Source organism: Neomonachus schauinslandi, chromosome 5 (assembly GCF_002201575.2).
Source record: "Neomonachus schauinslandi chromosome 5, ASM220157v2, whole genome shotgun sequence".
Lineage (NCBI taxonomy): Eukaryota > Metazoa > Chordata > Mammalia > Carnivora > Phocidae > Neomonachus > Neomonachus schauinslandi.
Genome location: NC_058407.1, coordinates 78,373,500 through 78,390,121, shown reverse-complemented (window position 1 = coordinate 78,390,121; position 16,622 = coordinate 78,373,500). Strand labels below are relative to the sequence as shown.

Genomic DNA, 16,622 nt, shown 5'->3' with positions numbered 1-16,622 from the left:
GGCGAGGCGTGGGAGGAGGCTGCTGGCTGGGGGCTGGGATCCCCTCGGCGGCTGACGCGGCCCCGAGAACCCGAGCGAGGACGGCGGCCGCCTCCCGACGCCCGGCGCGCGCCAGCCGGGCCTTTTTTGGCGCTGAGGGAGAGCAAACGGGCAGGGCCGCCGCTTTGGGGGAGCGAGGCTGAGCCGCCGCCCCCGGGACCCGGAGGAGGGGCTGCCCCGGGGGCGCCGCCGCGACCCAGATAGGCTGGGCGAACGCGGGAGCGGGCGGCGGCCCGTCGCCTCCCTACTCCTCGGCGGCGCCATCCCTCGGCGCGCCCAACCCGGAACCCGGCGAGCGCGTGGGGGCGGGGAGGCGAGCGCGCAGAGCTGGCGGGCACCCCCGCGGCCCCCGGCCCCCCAGCCATGTCGGCCGAGGAGATGGTGCAGATCCGCCTGGAGGACCGCTGCTACCCGGTGAGCAAGAGGAAGCTTATCGAGCAGAGCGACTACTTCCGCGCCCTCTACCGCTCCGGCATGCGCGAGGCCCTGAGCCAGGAGGCCGGCGGCCCCGAGGTGCAGCAGCTGCGCGGCCTCAGCGCCCCGGGCCTGCGCCTGGTGCTGGACTTCATCAACGCCGGCGGGGCCCGCGAAGGCTGGCTCCTGGGCCCGCGGGCGGAGAAGGGCGGTGGGGTGGAGGAGGAAGAGGAGATGGACGAGGTGAGCCTGCTGGCGGAGCTGGTGGAAGCGGCCTCCTTCCTTCAGGTCACGTCTCTGCTGCAGCTGCTGCTGTCCCAGGTGCGGCTCACCAACTGCCTGGAGCTGTACCGCCTGGCGCAGGTGTACGGACTGCCCGACCTGCAGGAGGCCTGCCTGCGCTTCATGGTGGTCCACTTCCACGAGGTGCTGTGCAAGCCCCAGTTCCACCTCCTGGGGGCTCCTCCTCAAGCCCCCGGCGATGTCAGCCTGAAGCAGAGGCTGAGAGAGGCCCGGATGGCCGGGACTCCCGTCCTCGTAGCTCTGGGGGATTTCTTGGGGGGACCCCTGGCCCCTCACCCCTACCAAGGGGAGCCCCCGTCCATGCTCAGGTATGAGGAGATGACTGAACGTTGGTTCCCGCTGGCCAACAACCTTCCTCCCGACCTGGTGAACGTCAGGGGTTACGGGTCCGCCATCCTGGACAACTACCTCTTCATAGTGGGCGGGTATAGGATCACTAGCCAGGAGATCTCGGCTGCGCACTCCTACAACCCCAGCACCAACGAGTGGCTCCAGGTGGCCTCCATGAACCAGAAGAGGTAAGCACCCAGCCGTGCTGCTTCTTTCCCGTTCCCATTCGTTCACTTGCTCATTAGTTAATTCATTCCCCTGGTGCTTACTGGGCAGTCACAGGAGGTTGTGCTGAGGTGGGAATGACATCTTCAGGAGTGTCGCTGGCCTTGACTCTGGCAAAGTTCCCAAGGAACTGAGAACTTGCGAGGAAGAAGTGGTCCCTGTGAGGTCAACTAGCTGAGTAGTCTCCTTGCAGGTATTGTGCTTTGAGGCAAACTGCCTTTTTTTTTTGCCTCTCTCCCAGTGGGGGGGGGGGGGGGGGGGGGCGGGAAGATGTCTGTGGTTTCCTAAAAGGATACGTTAAAAAAAGAACTTTTTAAAGTTTGCTTTCATTTTTACCTTTTTTATTTTTTAGGCTCTAATCCTCATTACAGTGACACACTGGGCAGTGGCCTGTAATGCTGTCTTGGGAAGATTTTGTTGTTGTGATTGACTTTGAAACTTTCCACACTGGGGCCCCAATCTGTGCTCAGGAGATAACCATTAGAATTGTACATCGGATTGCCTTTCTTATTTTGTATCCTCTCTTTTGCATCTCCCTTCCTTCCCAGACAGTTTCGTCATTGATCCAAAATTTGAGCCTGGCAGTGGTCACCTACAGAATTAGAACATTTCAGTCCACCCAACCTTCTCCCTTCCCATCCTCAAATCCCTCCCAACATGCCCTTGGGTGACTTGAAGACAGGAAAAGGAGGAGGGGAGGGGAGGGGAAGGAGAGTAGGGAATGGAGCTAGGAAAGGAAAAGGAAGGGGAAAAAAAGAGCAGAGCAGATACAGGGAGAGATGGTAGGAAAGAAAGATGGTAGGACTCAAGATGGCCCGGAGCCATTCACACACAAGTTGGGAGAAGAATCAGTGTGACCCACAAAAGGACAGGACTACTTTTTCTTCTGGTCCACTTGTATCCATCTCAACCCCCACATGGGCCCTACTCTGAAGTGTGGAGCAAGTAGTTGGGGGACTCACCACCAGGCAAAGAAAGTCGTAACAGGAATTGGAAGACCATTACACATACGTACTTGACTTATGGTTACCCAAGGCCAGGAGGGACCAGTGGCCTTATTTCTACTATAACATAAAATTCCTTCAGGAAAGTGTTCTTTTTTTTCTGATGATGAAAATAATACATAATTATTCTAGAAAAGTGGAAAAACGGAAAAGAATCAAGAAACAGAAAGACTATCACTCCTACTCCCTCCCTCACAGAGGATATACCATGTACAGGTTGGCATGTTTTCTTCCAAGCCCTTTTTAGTGTATTATTTATACCACTGAGATGATACTGTGTTTAAGATTTGGTATCAGAAGTGTTATTTTTAAAGCAAATTCTAAGCTTTAATTGAAGCATCAAAGACCATTCAGTGGTTATGGATGGCGCTCAGATTCGGGGTGGAAGGCCTAGCAGGTTGTCTGTCACCTCTACACACATGTCTCCAGCTGTATCAGCTGGTGCTCAATAGGCTCCCCCCCCATCCAGCTTGAACTCTAACACCTCACAGAATTCTTTTTTTTTTTTTAGAGAAAGGGGGAGGGGCAGAGGGGGAGAGAGAGAGAGAATCTTAAGCAGGCTCCATGTCCAGCACAGAGCCTGTTGCGGGGCTCCATCTCATGACGCTGACACATCATGACCTGAGCCAAAATCAAGAGTCAGATGCTTAACCAACTGAGCCACCCAGTGTCCCCTTTGCTTTCTTTACAAATCCTTGGTAGTCTTTTTTTCTTTTTTCTTTTTCTATATAGGAATATCCTTTCTGTCCTTGGGGGAAAAAAAGGGTATTCAAGTAATGCATGAATACATACTTAGAAAAATTACGAATGACGTGAAAAACCACAGAGTATATGATATGTGTATCTATTGATATATATTTATATATCATACATTTGTAAATATATGTTGTAAATGTGCACTTATATAAACATAAGTATGTTGATAATTGTTAGCAGGGAAAAATGTACATATGCATGTACATGTAAGGGTGTGTATGCATCTTATATATATTTTTACCTTAGAGTTAATTAGGCTGTGCTGATTATTATGACCATTAATATTTCCACTTGGAGAGTTTTTTCTACATCAACAAATGTAGAGCCGTCTCACTCTCATTAAGAGCTGTATAGTATTCCAGCCTATGGCTGTACCATAATGTAATCAGCCCCTCCCTTATTCATAAGCATTTAAGTTGCTTCTATTTGCCATTCTTAACAATGCTATATTGGGACGCCTGGGTGGCTCAGTCGGTTAAGCATCTTAAGCATCTGCCGTCGGCTCAGGTCATGATCCCTGGGTCCTGGGATCGAGTCCTATGTCAGGCTCCCTGCTCCGCAGGGAGTCTGCTTCTCCCTTTCCCTCTGCCCCTCCCCCCACTTGTGCTCTCTCACTCGCTCACTCTCTCTCTCTCTCTCAAATAAATAAGATCTTAAAAAAAAATGCTGTATTGAACATCTTGGCATATATGTGCCTATCTTAGCAGGCATATATCAGTAGTCCTATATGGCAAATTCCTGGAATCCCTGTATAGGTAGGCCAAAGTGTATATATGTTTTAAATTTTGGTAGCTCCTGCCAAATTGCCCATTAAAACATTGTTCAGATTTCCTCTCCTATCAACAGTGTCTGAGCTTGCCAGTTCCTATACTCTTGCCAAGACAAGATATTATCATCATTTTTTATTTTTACCAATCCAATGGGCAAACACTGATGTGACTCTTTCTGCTTGGAAGAGAAATTTTTCCTCTCAGATGTCTATTGGCCTTTCGTATATATTTTATAAGTGGCCTTTGCCAATGAAAAAGAAAATTGGTTTATCTTTTTCATATTCTTTTTAAAAATTCTATTTACATATGTAGAATTAATCTCTTGTCTCTTAGGCAGTGTTGCACTGTTTCCCCCCGCCTTTATTTTACTGGAAGGCCTCAAAAATGAAATCCCTAAAGTGACCAGGCTGGTGAAGTCAATGAGTGGAGGGGTGGGTTGGAGTGATGATGAAGCAGAGAGCTACCACCCCACCACAAGAGGGCCCCTCCTCTCTCAGCCACAGCTCGTTGCTGCCCCCTAGAAGTGAGGAATGGCATTGCCAGACAGCCAGATGCCCTGATTTTTAAAGGCTGGCAACTTACTGCATTGAAAAAACCAACATCAACAATAACAAAAACCTTGCAGACTGAACAAATTGTAGGACAACACCGGCATTGTGAGCCTCCAGTTTTGGACGTCAGGTTTATCATGTATTCTTACATGAAGAAATTTAAATGTTTTTGGAGTCAAATTTGTCATGTATATCCCGTTCACTTTTAATCTTGCACAGGAAAGGCTTCTACAAGTTAAGAATATACAAATATTCATCTGTCTTATAATCTATATTACTTTTATGGTTTTGCCTTTTTACATTTATATCTGAATGTGTTTGGGATTTATTTTTATGTAAGGTATAATGTAAGGTTATAACATGTTTTCTAAATGTCCCGGTGGCCTCAATCCTCACTGTGATTTGTACAACCAGTTATCAGACGCTAATTTTCCTGTTTCCATATTGACAGATTTGCCATTCCTTTACCAATAGCACACTTTTAAATTATTGTAGCTTAGTAAACTATTTTGTTGTCTCGTGGAACGGAGACCCATTTTTTTTTTTCTGTTTTATTTTGATTCTCTTAGCTGTTCTTTGTACATTTTCCCCTTCAGATAAACTTTAGAATCAGCTTGGGGCACCTGGGTGGCTCAGTCGTTAAGCGTCTGCCTTCGGCTCAGGTCATGATCCCAGGGTCCTGGGATCGAGCCCCGCATTGGGCTCTCTGCTCGGCGGAAGCCTGCTTCTCTCTCTCTCACTCCCCCTGCTTGTGTTCCCTCTCTCTCTCTCTCTCTCTCTCTCTGTCAAATAAATAAATAAAATCTTAAAAACAACAACAAAAAAAAAACAACTTCAGAATCAGCTTGTCAAGTCCTTTTGGAATTTTAATTGGGATTACATTGTATTTATCAATTAAGCTGGAGGAGGATTTATAGTTTCATAATACTTTGCAGCTAGAAAAATGGTTTGTTTTTCCATGTATTTAGGTCTTTTGGTCCTTCAGGAAAAGTTTATTATCTTTGTTATAGTCTGTATATTTCTTATTGCAGTTATTCTCAGGTATTTTCTAGTTATTTTATTTTTCTTTTTTTTAATAACTTTTATTTATTTATTTATTTTTAAGTAGGTTCTAGGCCCAGGGTGGGGCTTGAACTCACAACCCTGAGATTAAGAGTTGCATGCTTCACTGACTGAGCCAGCCAGGCACCCCCGAGTTACTTTTTTTTTTTTTTTTCTACACAGATATTTTTTCCCACCAAATTTTAAAATTGGATGCCATACTGGAATTTGTAACCTTCTTTATCTCTCTCATACTTTGACTCAGATTTGATGTCAACTCAACTGGGAGTCCCTTCCTGAACTCTCAATTGGACTAGATATTCAAATTCTGTGCTTCTCTAGCACACTCTCCACCTTGAATTGAAATTTTCTGCTTATGTTTGTTTCTCTCCCTTCCAATCAGGTCCAACTCATTGCTTCTGTATACTCCTACTGCTAACATGGTGTCCAATAAATAATAGATGCTTAAAATGCATCATTGTTTTGAATTATGGAATATATCATACATTATTGTAATAAAAGTGAATATATGATTTTATTTTTAAAAGTGTAACATTATTGTGAATATTTTTATCTTGTAACAGTCATTATAGTTATTTAGAATAGCTGAAAAATAATAATAGGTAACATTTAATTGAACATTTACTCTGTACTAGGTACTGTTCTTATTGCTTTGCATGTATTATCTCACTTATTCTTCACAAAGACTATATCAGGCAGGTTCCCATTTTACAGAATCAGAAACTGAGGCATAGAAAGTTAACTAAATTGCTAAGGTGTGTAATAAGTAGAGTAACCAAAATGTAAATATCCATCGAATAGATATAACCATTTAGAGTATTTACAATTTGGCTTCTAAACTGGCAGTGACCATCTTCATGCACATTTTTAAAATTTTCTTAAAAATTAGTTTCTTTAGGGGAGTGGAGTGCAAATACTTTGTGGTGCTGTGCTACTTTTTAAAATTTCATTACGTTGTGTTTCAACTTCACCACAGCCTTTATGTCTAGCATCTTTCTAGTCACTATTGGGCGAACAACAAAGACGACATGGTTCTGGTCCTCAAGGAGTTTATAATTGAGTTTAGATGATGAAACAAGTAAAAATGAAACCTAGAATGGGATTGTTCCCGGATAATGTGTCTAACACAGTTTCTGGAAACACCAGAGGAAACTTAGAACCTTGAGGAAAAGCAGATTTTGGCCTCTGGCTACACAGCATTTCACATCTACCTTGATTCACTGCCTTTGTGATGTACCTGGACTGTTTTACTTTGACAAAGCGGTCAAATGCAGAGCAGCCCATATTCCGCAGTGACTGAATAGGGTGGTGATCTCAGAATCTTAAATAGTAAGGGACAGGCAGGAACGCTAAGATTGAGAAATGCTGTAAAGCCCTTTGCACCCTGGAGAAAATGGTGCTGTATGACCAGTAATGCTCTCCCCCACCCTCCAACAAGAAGAAGGGAAGAAAGAGATATTAGTGTCGTGCCCGCGCACTTGAAAATGGCAGTGTGCGTACATAGCAGTCTTTGAGAGGATGCTTTGAAGTCCAGGGATGCAACACTGCCCAGTGGTCTGCATGTGGATTTGATCTCAGGAGTTGTCAGGACATAACTCATTACATGTAGAAGCCTGTGTGCCCACAAAATTGCTTGCCTTCCCTCCTCACTTTAATTGGTGATAACTTGCAGGAACTGGCCACTCTTGCAGAAATCCATTCATTAATTTTTCCATTTCTGACATCTCTAGTCTCTCTGATTGCCCTGCACTTTTGCTCTGCAATTGTTCTGTGTGTGAATACAGCAAAGCCGGGAGAGAGTTAAACAAGTCTCCTGGCAGAGATGGAATTACAGTCGTCAGCCTTAGCTGTCCCCTTTTTCTCTGAGCCAAAGTTTAGTATTTTAGGGCATTTCTAGAGTCGTGGAACCCTCGAAAGATTTTGTCCTTTTTGGTTAGGTTGCAGTGGAGCTGGAGAATAGTGTGAAGGAAAGAAAACTATGTGTCTATTCATTCCAGCCCCCCCCCCCCCTCTGATTTTGGCCAATAGTTGCTTTGTGTGCTCTAGTCTCTCAGACACCTAGTAGGTGGCAACCTACTGGTCCCCAGGGGAGGTTAATCCATAGGGAAGTGGCAGAAGGTAGGCAGCAGAAGGGGAAGGAGGGGACACAAGGACCCGAGTGCTCCACAGACCTTACAAGCCTTTTCTGAGTGGTTGAGAAAAGATGTGAGAAAAGATCTTGCCATTTCTCTCTGATGTTTACTCTAATGGCAACAAACTTTTCTATGTAGCAAGCTGTAACAATGGTTTCTATTTCTTGGGCTCTTACTCTGGGCTGCAGGTTGTAGATGCTGTTCTAGATGTCACTTCCTATTTCATGCACGCAGCATCTCTTTGGGATAAGTATTATTATTGGCTTCATCTCCCCAAAGGGGAAACTGAGGCTCAGTTTCATAAGCTTGCACAGTTATAGGCCAGCACTTGAAGGCACTCAGACCTCTGTGTCACCTGCCGTCCTACAATTGTATACGGCTACCCTTAATCTGTGTACCAGTGTTCAGCATGTTTCATGTCACTTAGTTTTTAAGGATTTACTGAGCTCTTTATTTCCTCGGAGTGAAGTAGTAATTAAATCAGCATCTTTTTTTTTTTTTTCACTTTTATTTCTATTTACTGTAAGTCAGTCAAGGATATAGCTACAACACATCATTATTTGGTTTAAAAATTCTTCTTTTTACCCTCCTGAGGGTAGTATGTCAGGGATCAATATCAAGAAAACACTAGAGATGATAATTTTTTTTAAAAAAACAATAGCTTGGATTGATACTTTCACCATTCAGGAGGTGAAGAGTGAAAGAGTTATTTTCAGAAAGTAGGAAATGAGGTGCTACATGGTGAGAATTTATGGATGAGCGAACACTTTGTATGTAATTCAGAATACATTCTAGCCAGTGACTGTTGCAGTTAACAAATGAAAAACAGACCCTCTCAGAGTTAAGAAACTGAGGCTTATGACGTATAGAAAAGCATTCCCTCTCGTGACCCCTTTCTGCAAGTGTTCCCCTTTTCAACTCTTACTGTGTGTGATATGTGCTTTTCCCCACTTCACAGATAGGGAAACTTAGTCTCAGATGAACTGAGATTCAGTGACTTGTCCAAGGTCACATAACAGTTGGGTAGTGGAGCTGAGATTTCCCTGTATAAGCCTGGGCTCATAATCCTTAGCAGTATGCCTCTTCACTAAGTGGTCTGTTTTGGGGTGGCAATTTCATCTTCAACTCAATATTGAAAAGCTTCTTCTCTTCAAGTGAATTTGAGCATGCTGGGGTCTGGAGAGATGGAATTGTTTACTTTTAACTGCCTATTCATCCAGCCCTTACATGTTTACTTAGGACAAATGATTATGCTGGATGAATATTAAAAACTGTTTTGATCTTACAAAATTTACTATCTGTGTACCTTTGGGGAGCAAAAACAAATAGCAGGCTGGTAAAATTTAGTGCTTATTTGTAAGCTTTATTTCCTTTGGTTCCCCAAATTTGCACACACAGAGAGGGCACCATGGTCAGATTTTAAGGACCATTGGCAGCAGGAAAAGTAAGCAACATGAAGCAGAGACCCCCCAGTAACTGCCACCCCAGTGAAGTCTGTTGGCATGAAATATGAATGTCTGGCTAGGTTTAATGGACAATATGAGGTTCTTGTTGAAGAGAGCTCTGTTCACTCTCTGATTTGAAAAACAAAACAAAACTGAGACTCATTTAAATGTACACATTACAGGCACCTTTGAAAACATCTTACTGTTTTAGTAGGTGGCTATTCCCAGCATGTCCTATGTCACTGTGCATCAGTGTTGATTGGACACCTGTTAGGAGATCACACATGGACGACTCATTCCCTGTTTCTTCCTTATCTACCCTCTTAAGTGCATATGTGGCCTCTACCCCCATTCTTTCTTAGGATATTGTTACTTTTGAAGACATTGTTGTATTGGCAGTAGATGTGGTCTCTAAAATTTACCTGGTCTACTTTCTTTATTTCAAACACTAGAAAACTGAGAAATTACCTTGATAGTATCTTATCTCAGTGTAGTACTTACTGATAAACTGTTGGCTGTAATTGTCTTGACCATCCTGTGATGGGTATTATCCCCATACCAGCAATGGCAAAGTGGGGTGTTTGGGCTAGGGTCAGAGAGCTGCTTCAGGTCTTTCTGTTGCATCGTGCTCTGCTCACAGTCCTGTAAACTTGGGACTGCTGCACCGATCAGGGAGACTGGCCCAAATGTGTATCCTGTCTAATTTTCAAGGAGTCCATTAATCTCTGTGCACTACATTGAAACAAATTAATTTTTTCTTTTCAATTCAAAAGTTATGAGACTTTAATCTAGCATCTGAAGCTGATGAGCAGTGTTTAATTGTATTACTGAATATGGGGCTTAAAACCAGTGTATTCTCTTTTTAAAATTATTTTCTTTCTTTTTTTTTTTTTTTTAAAGATTTTATTTATTTATTTGAGACAGAGAGAATGAGAGAGACAGAGAGCACATGAGAGGGGGGAGGGTCCGAGGGAGAAGCAGGCTCCCCGCCGAGCAGGGAGCCCGATGCGGGACTCGATCCCGGGACTCCAGGATCATGACCTGAACCGAAGGCAGTCGCTTAACCAACTGAGCCACCCAGGCGCCCTCTTTTTAAAATTATTTTCTTTAGTTTTTTGAGAGAGACAGAGATAGCGAAAGAGAGCATGAGCAGGAAGGAGGGGGAGAAGCAGACTCCCTGCTAAGCAGGGAGTCTAACATGGGGCTCCATCTCAGGACCCTGGGATCATGACCTGAGCTGAAGGCAGACGCTCAACAGACTGAGCCACCCAGGCGCCCCTAAAATTATTTTCTATTATGATAAATGAGCATTTGTTGATTTAAGTATTTGTTGAGTTAACATGTGTAGACCCCCTAAGAGTGCTGGATCAAAATATGTTTAGTTCAGTGCTTATGTAGCCCTATGTTGTGTGTTGTGAAACAATATAAAGATGCCCTCCTATGGAGTGGGGGCGGGCGGGGGGCGAGTGATCTGCCTGGTATGCTTGTGGTGAAGGGGTCTTTGAACTACCCTTTAGCAACCACCCTTAGCATATGCCTGTCTGTGTAGGAGGTGCTATAGTGTGTATCTAACACAGAGCCTACCCACTAGGTAGGAAGAATGGGGAACATTCTGAGTAGAGACACAAGGGAGGGAGGTGGTTATGCATTCTTCCCTTAGCACTTGCTCCCACTGCTGAAAGAAATATTAAGCCTACTATATACAGAATATCTGTGGTTCTTGGCATAAGGCTAAGCAAGACTACTCTTGGTTATATTGAATTGCTTATCTCCAATTGCTAAAATTTGGAAAATGCATCATTCTTGTGAATTCTAGGGTAGGAGTGAAATTTGAGGTATCATTTGGTCATTCCTCTGTCCCCAGGCAGAATGGCACCCACCTTGGAGAGCTAATTTTCTTTAGATATCCAGCACATTCCTCAATCTGCTTTAGCAGTTCATGCCATTGCCTTCTTGTCAAGTCAAAAATGTCAAGTCAATGTCAAGTCAAGAAAATGTCAAGTTAAAAAAACTGACTCTCTGGGCCTTTGTATCTCTCTTTCAGGTCTAACTTCAAACTTGTGGCTGTTAATTCAAAACTCTATGCCATTGGTGGGCAGGCCGTTTCTAATGTTGAGTGTTACAATCCTGAGCAGGATGCCTGGAATTTTGTGGCACCCTTACCAAATCCTTTGGCTGAGTTCTCTGCGTGTGAGTGTAAGGGAAAAATTTACGTCATTGGAGGATATACCACCAGAGGTAAGTGAAGGGGCCAAGTAAGTGATCCTCTTCTATGTGAGCTTCTGCAGCCTGGGGAAGGGCAGGAGGGTGCCACGGAAACACTCTGGTGTACATATTGTAACTTCATACGTTATATACTGGATATTTACATATCTGGAAGGAAGGGAGTTGTGTATTACAGGGGTGGTTTGGACAGGAGGGACCTTTGATGCCTTTGTGTGAGCATGAAAATTGAACGGGGTAGAGGATGCTATGAAGAGAATATGTATTTTCTTTCTGCTCTGGAAACTCAGCCTTGTGACCAGCTGTCTTGTGACTTGACTGGGTAACTGCCATCCTTCTCCCAAACACATTTAACACTATGGAATTTAGGGCTAGAACATCCTTGTGGATCTTTGTTTTCACTTTCTTCCTTCTTGAGCACAAACATATCAGACAGTTTCCAGAAACTCAGCTCAAGGCTGTTGTTCACATATCCTAAGAGGATTATAAGAGACATGAATGTAAGAGAATTCTTTCCTGACCAGAGGTGGGAGGCGGTTGTGTTATTTATTAAATTGTACTTTTTTTGGTGGGTATTTGGTATTAATAATTTGGAAATAAGTTTCTCCAGTAGGTTTTATACTGCCGTTCTTGGTAGGAAGCATCTCACATGATAGTGATAATAAACAGCTTGGTTGTGTTGAGAAAGGCAGGGGTGGGCCACCAGGAAGAGGTGTGTCTTTCCTTTTATCTCTCTCCGCCGCTTGTGTCCAAGTTACCTCTTAGCCAAAGAAATTTATTCTTTTAATTTTTTAAAAAGATTTTATTTATTTATTTGACAGAGACACAGAGAGAGGGGAAGTGGGAGAGGGAGAAGCAGGCTTCCCGCAGAGCAGGGAGCCTGATGCGGGGCTCGATCCCAGGACTCTGGGATCATGACCTGAGCCGAAGGCAGATGCTTAACTGACTGAGCCACCCAGGTGCCCCTTGGCCAAAGAAATTTATTTCTTCATTTGGTTTATCTGACTGTAAAATGCCCAGAACTTACAGAAAAGGTATAACAGGACTCTTAGGACTTTTAATCACATTGAGGTAGTAGAGTTACCATTATATCTGACATAGTGAAATAACCTCTCTCTCCTTTATGGTACAACATGGGAGGACAGAGCTCCAGCCCCGCTGACAATAAGTATGGAGAAAGGATGCTGATAGGTAACTTTGTAAAGGACAGAAATCCACATGCTAGTAGAGTGTAGGTGCCAAAAAATCTTTTCACCAAATGTGTCTTGTTTGGGGGATTTATGTTAGAGGAAGTTAAATGTCAAGTGTTTTATGAGCATCCGATTTACTGTCTGTGCAAAAGATCCTGAGTAACACTTCTTAAGAGTATCTCTAAGCAGTTGCTGTGGTGGGGAGGATGGTGAGTGGTGGTGTAGTTTCCTAGGGCTGACTTAACAAACAACCACAGCTTGGTGGCCCAAGACGATAGAAGTGTGTTCTCTCAGATTTCTAGAAGCCAGAAGTCTGAAATCAAGGTGTGGGAGGTCACATCCCATCTGAAGGCGCTGGGGGACAATCCTTCCCTGCCTCTTCCAGCTTTGGTGGTTTGAGGTGCTCCTTGGCTGGTGGCCGCATCACTCCAGGCTCTGCCTCCGTCTTCACGCATCTTCTCCTCTGTCCTTTCCGCTTCTGTCTCTTACAAAGACACATTCCTCATTGGATTTTAGAGCCCACCTGGGTAATCTAGGATGATCTCATGTTGAGATCCTTAACTTCATGTCATCTTCAAAGCCCCTTTTTCCAAGTAAGGTCACAGTCAAAGGTTTTGGGGTTAGGGGATAGACATATCTTTTTGGGGGCCACTGTTGAACTCAGTACAAGTGCTGTGTTTATGCATTTAAGGAGAGGCAGTGACCAGGAGGAGTGCATGGGAAGCAGTGAGCTTTTTTTTTTTAATGCCCTCAAGTTTTCATCCCTGTGGAGCTATTCCCCGTACCCCTCTCTAGTGACTTTCCACTGAAGATAAGATAATTGCCAGCTTTTTTTGGTGACAAATAATTGAAAAAAGAGAGAGAGAGAGATCTAGCAGCCATTTCTTTTACCTTCAACTTTGGTGTTCGGGTACAGTGGTCAACTTCATGTGCTTAACGACACCATAGCCCCCAGAGAATTGCTGTGTGTGTATGTACCTCTGTGTGTCTGTGTGCCTCTGCTCCTAGGAAAGTAAATACAGTTATTTGCTTTTGAACATTTCTAAGAATTCTGATTCCTCCCTCGATTTTGTAACACAGAATGCACCCTGTGGGCTGACATAATGCACACATATCCCTTGGCTTCTCTTGTGACCAGGAGCTGGGAAGCACTGACAGGCAGCACTGTAACCCAAGGAGTACTCTGCTGGTAGATTTCCTAGTTTTTCCATGACCCTGGCTGAGCAAATGTTCTTTAGATTTGACCTGGAAAACCCTTGCTTGTGTGTTTTCTAGTTTCTCAAGCCACTACTAATGTACCTTCTTCACTTGGGCCACCCATGGTGATTCCTGCCCCGGATTCCCCAAGCCAAATACCTGTGAAGGGATGGTTGGGTGATGTGGATGGATGGATGTTTGTGTAAGGGTTGAAAATGGGCTTTCTGAGATGAGAGGGCGGGACAGTTCCTTGTACTCTGAAACACCCCTCCTCTTCTGCGTGGGATCTTTCCAGCACTTCCTAATAGTTACCTGGATTTAAAATAAGGAATCATAATTGTCATAAAACAAAATGCAGGGCTCAAAGTTGGGTTCTTGGCCTGCTGACTTCTTAAGTTAGGTAGACTTTTAAAATTTAGGAAGTAATAGTTCACGATTTTTATGGTAGCTGTTTGATTATATTAATTCCATAGTAGGCACTGAGAAAATTAAAAGAAATTCAATAAAAAGCAGTAGTAACCACTCAAGGGAAGAAGGGTGATTTGTTAAAGTTCAGAATCACCTCTCAACGTAAAAGCAAAAAGGTTATTCCACCAACTCAAACCACCTCATCATGGTCTGAGCCCTTGTTGGGTGAGGAGAGAAAACATTTACAGAAGACCTGGGGAGACCTTCAGACCTGGAACTGAGAAATACAGGGAAGCCTCACTAGAATAAGTCCTTTATTCGTGTGGTGGGAAGCTGGGTTACTAAGGAGCACTTTTTGATCGATTGGAACCAAACTCCCTTGGACTGTCTCCGGAATGAGTTCTATTACAATAGCTACAATAAAAAGAAATACAGGGAGGTATTAGTGGGGGTGGAAAAGAGAGGGACAGTTTCCTAAAGCTGTAGCAATTCTGAAATTTCTACAGTCATGGGGACATGTGTACACACAGGGTTCAGTCTCCTTTCTGTTCTTTCTGTGCCCTCTTATGAGGCACTTGACTTGGTACCAGCAGTGGTGGTGGAGCTCCTTCAGCCTTGCTAACTTCGGGTGTGTCCTTTTGTGTCAGGAGGAAGCATTGTACCCTTTAGTTCCACGTCTGTTCCCAAGCTGGCTTGTCTCTTACGCTGATGGATTTTGTTGTTTGTTTAAACAACAGCAACAAACAGAAAGTTCATTCTTTCTGATAACTCAGAGCATTTTTTTCTTCTGCTGAGGCTAAAATATGCCACTTATTCTTTCCTAGAGGAGAAGAGGATAAAAAAGAACAATTAAAAAAGGAAAAATGAAACTAGATATTTTAAATTTTACGAGCGTTTTTTTTCAAAACGAGAGTAGGCAGTATTTTTCCTTAAAGCAGCTATGAATTCAAGATAATGTTAGAGGAGCCTTTGATCGACTTTCTGATTTTATCCACACAAGAACTAGCCATCTCTTGGGAAGCAGCACGGGGAGAGGGGGGTGAGGGAGGGGCCTTTGTGAGTATGTCTCTGCTGTTAGAGTTGGGACATGGAATTGCCAAGTGATTCCACGGCTTGAAGGCCACAGGTGAGACTTTCTGGGGTTTCTCCTGACTTGGAATTGTGTGTTATTTCCTTTACACTAGCCCCTGAAGATCTTGCGTGGCTCACTTGTCTTATTTAGTAGAGTCGGTTGTCAAGAGTAGATCCCCTTGGGGCTCTGCCTGTCATCTGTATTAAGAAGTCAGTAAATCTGAGCTATTGAGGAGAGTTCCAAGGCTCTGATTCTTTTTACCTTGGACTGGTGGTTCTAAAATGCTCCAATCACAGCAGGCCGTGGCCTGGCCCTCTTGATTCCGAGAGCCTCCCAGGGAGGGGACACGCCTGATGAGGATAAGGGGGATGATTCTAAACAGATCTCCCCCCAGCCATTTGGAAAACCGTTGTCCCAACCTCTGCTTCTCTGGAATAGTTTTGCCTCTGTGTGACCAGATGATTCAAATGGGGGCAGATGTTTATCACAGCGTAGACGGGCAGTGGTGTTCCTTGTGGCTGTGACCTCATTTGGCTTCTTTCTTCCTTTCAGACCGCAACATGAACATTCTGCAGTACTGCCCCTCGGCCGACATCTGGACCCTCTTGGAAACCTGTGATGTCCACATTCGCAAGCAGCAGATGGTATCTGTTGAGGAGACCATCTACATCGTGGGCGGCTGTCTGCACGAGCTGGGACCCAACCGGAGGAGCAGCCAGAGTGAGGACATGCTCACCGTGCAGTCCTACAACACGGTCACGCGACAGTGGCTCTACCTCAAAGAGAACACGTCCAAATCGGGTCTTAACTTGACTTGCGCACTTCACAACGACGGCATCTACATCATGAGCAGAGACGTGACCCTGTCCACCAGCCTGGAACATCGAGTTTTCCTCAAGTACAACATCTTCTCAGACAGTTGGGAAGCATTCAGGCGTTTCCCAGCCTTTGGACACAACTTGCTGGTCTCCTCTCTTTATCTGCCCAATAAAGCAGAAACATGACTGAACTGACTTAGGATTTAAAAGAAACCTGGTTCAAGGCAGAAAAAGAAAAAAAAAAAATGTAGCGTCCCATTTCCAGGGAGGCCGATTTCTAAGAGGAAAACGTGGGTGGAAGTAGGTCACATGTACAATAGCTGTAAATAAGCTTACTTGAACTAATTACTTGAAAACTTGTGGAGAAAAGAGACCAACTTTATTATTTTTTTAATTATTGATTTTTAAGTGATGGGAGCAAATCCATGATAATATTTTCTTCCAAATATGGTACCCTTGGGCCAGTGACTGAAACTGATCATCAAAAAGAAGATTCATTGTGTTTGCTTTAGTAAAGGGCCAAAGTCAATAGTTGACGTGAATGGTAAAGATCATTTTAAAATCCGTTTTATTTAGGTCACTTGAAATATCATTAATACCTTAAGGGAGAGATTTTTATTGTTGTTGTTATTCATTTACTTGACAAACACCTATATTAACACTGTCATTCACCCCTTTTCTCC

The 16,622-nt window shown here is 44.1% G+C and overlaps 1 protein-coding gene across 1 annotated transcript; it reads left to right on the top strand.

Annotated features, from left to right (window-relative positions):
- The first annotated feature begins 402 nt into the window (after positions 1 to 402).
- On the top strand, positions 403 to 16,182 carry KLHL42 (kelch like family member 42). The gene is made up of 3 exons (XM_021690693.1): positions 403 to 1,274; positions 11,076 to 11,269; positions 15,674 to 16,182. The coding sequence occupies exons 1-3, from the start codon at positions 403 to 405 to the stop codon at positions 16,123 to 16,125; spliced, it is 1,518 nt and encodes a 505-aa protein (XP_021546368.1). The 3' UTR covers positions 16,126 to 16,182.
- Positions 16,183 to 16,622: the final 440 nt, after the last annotated feature.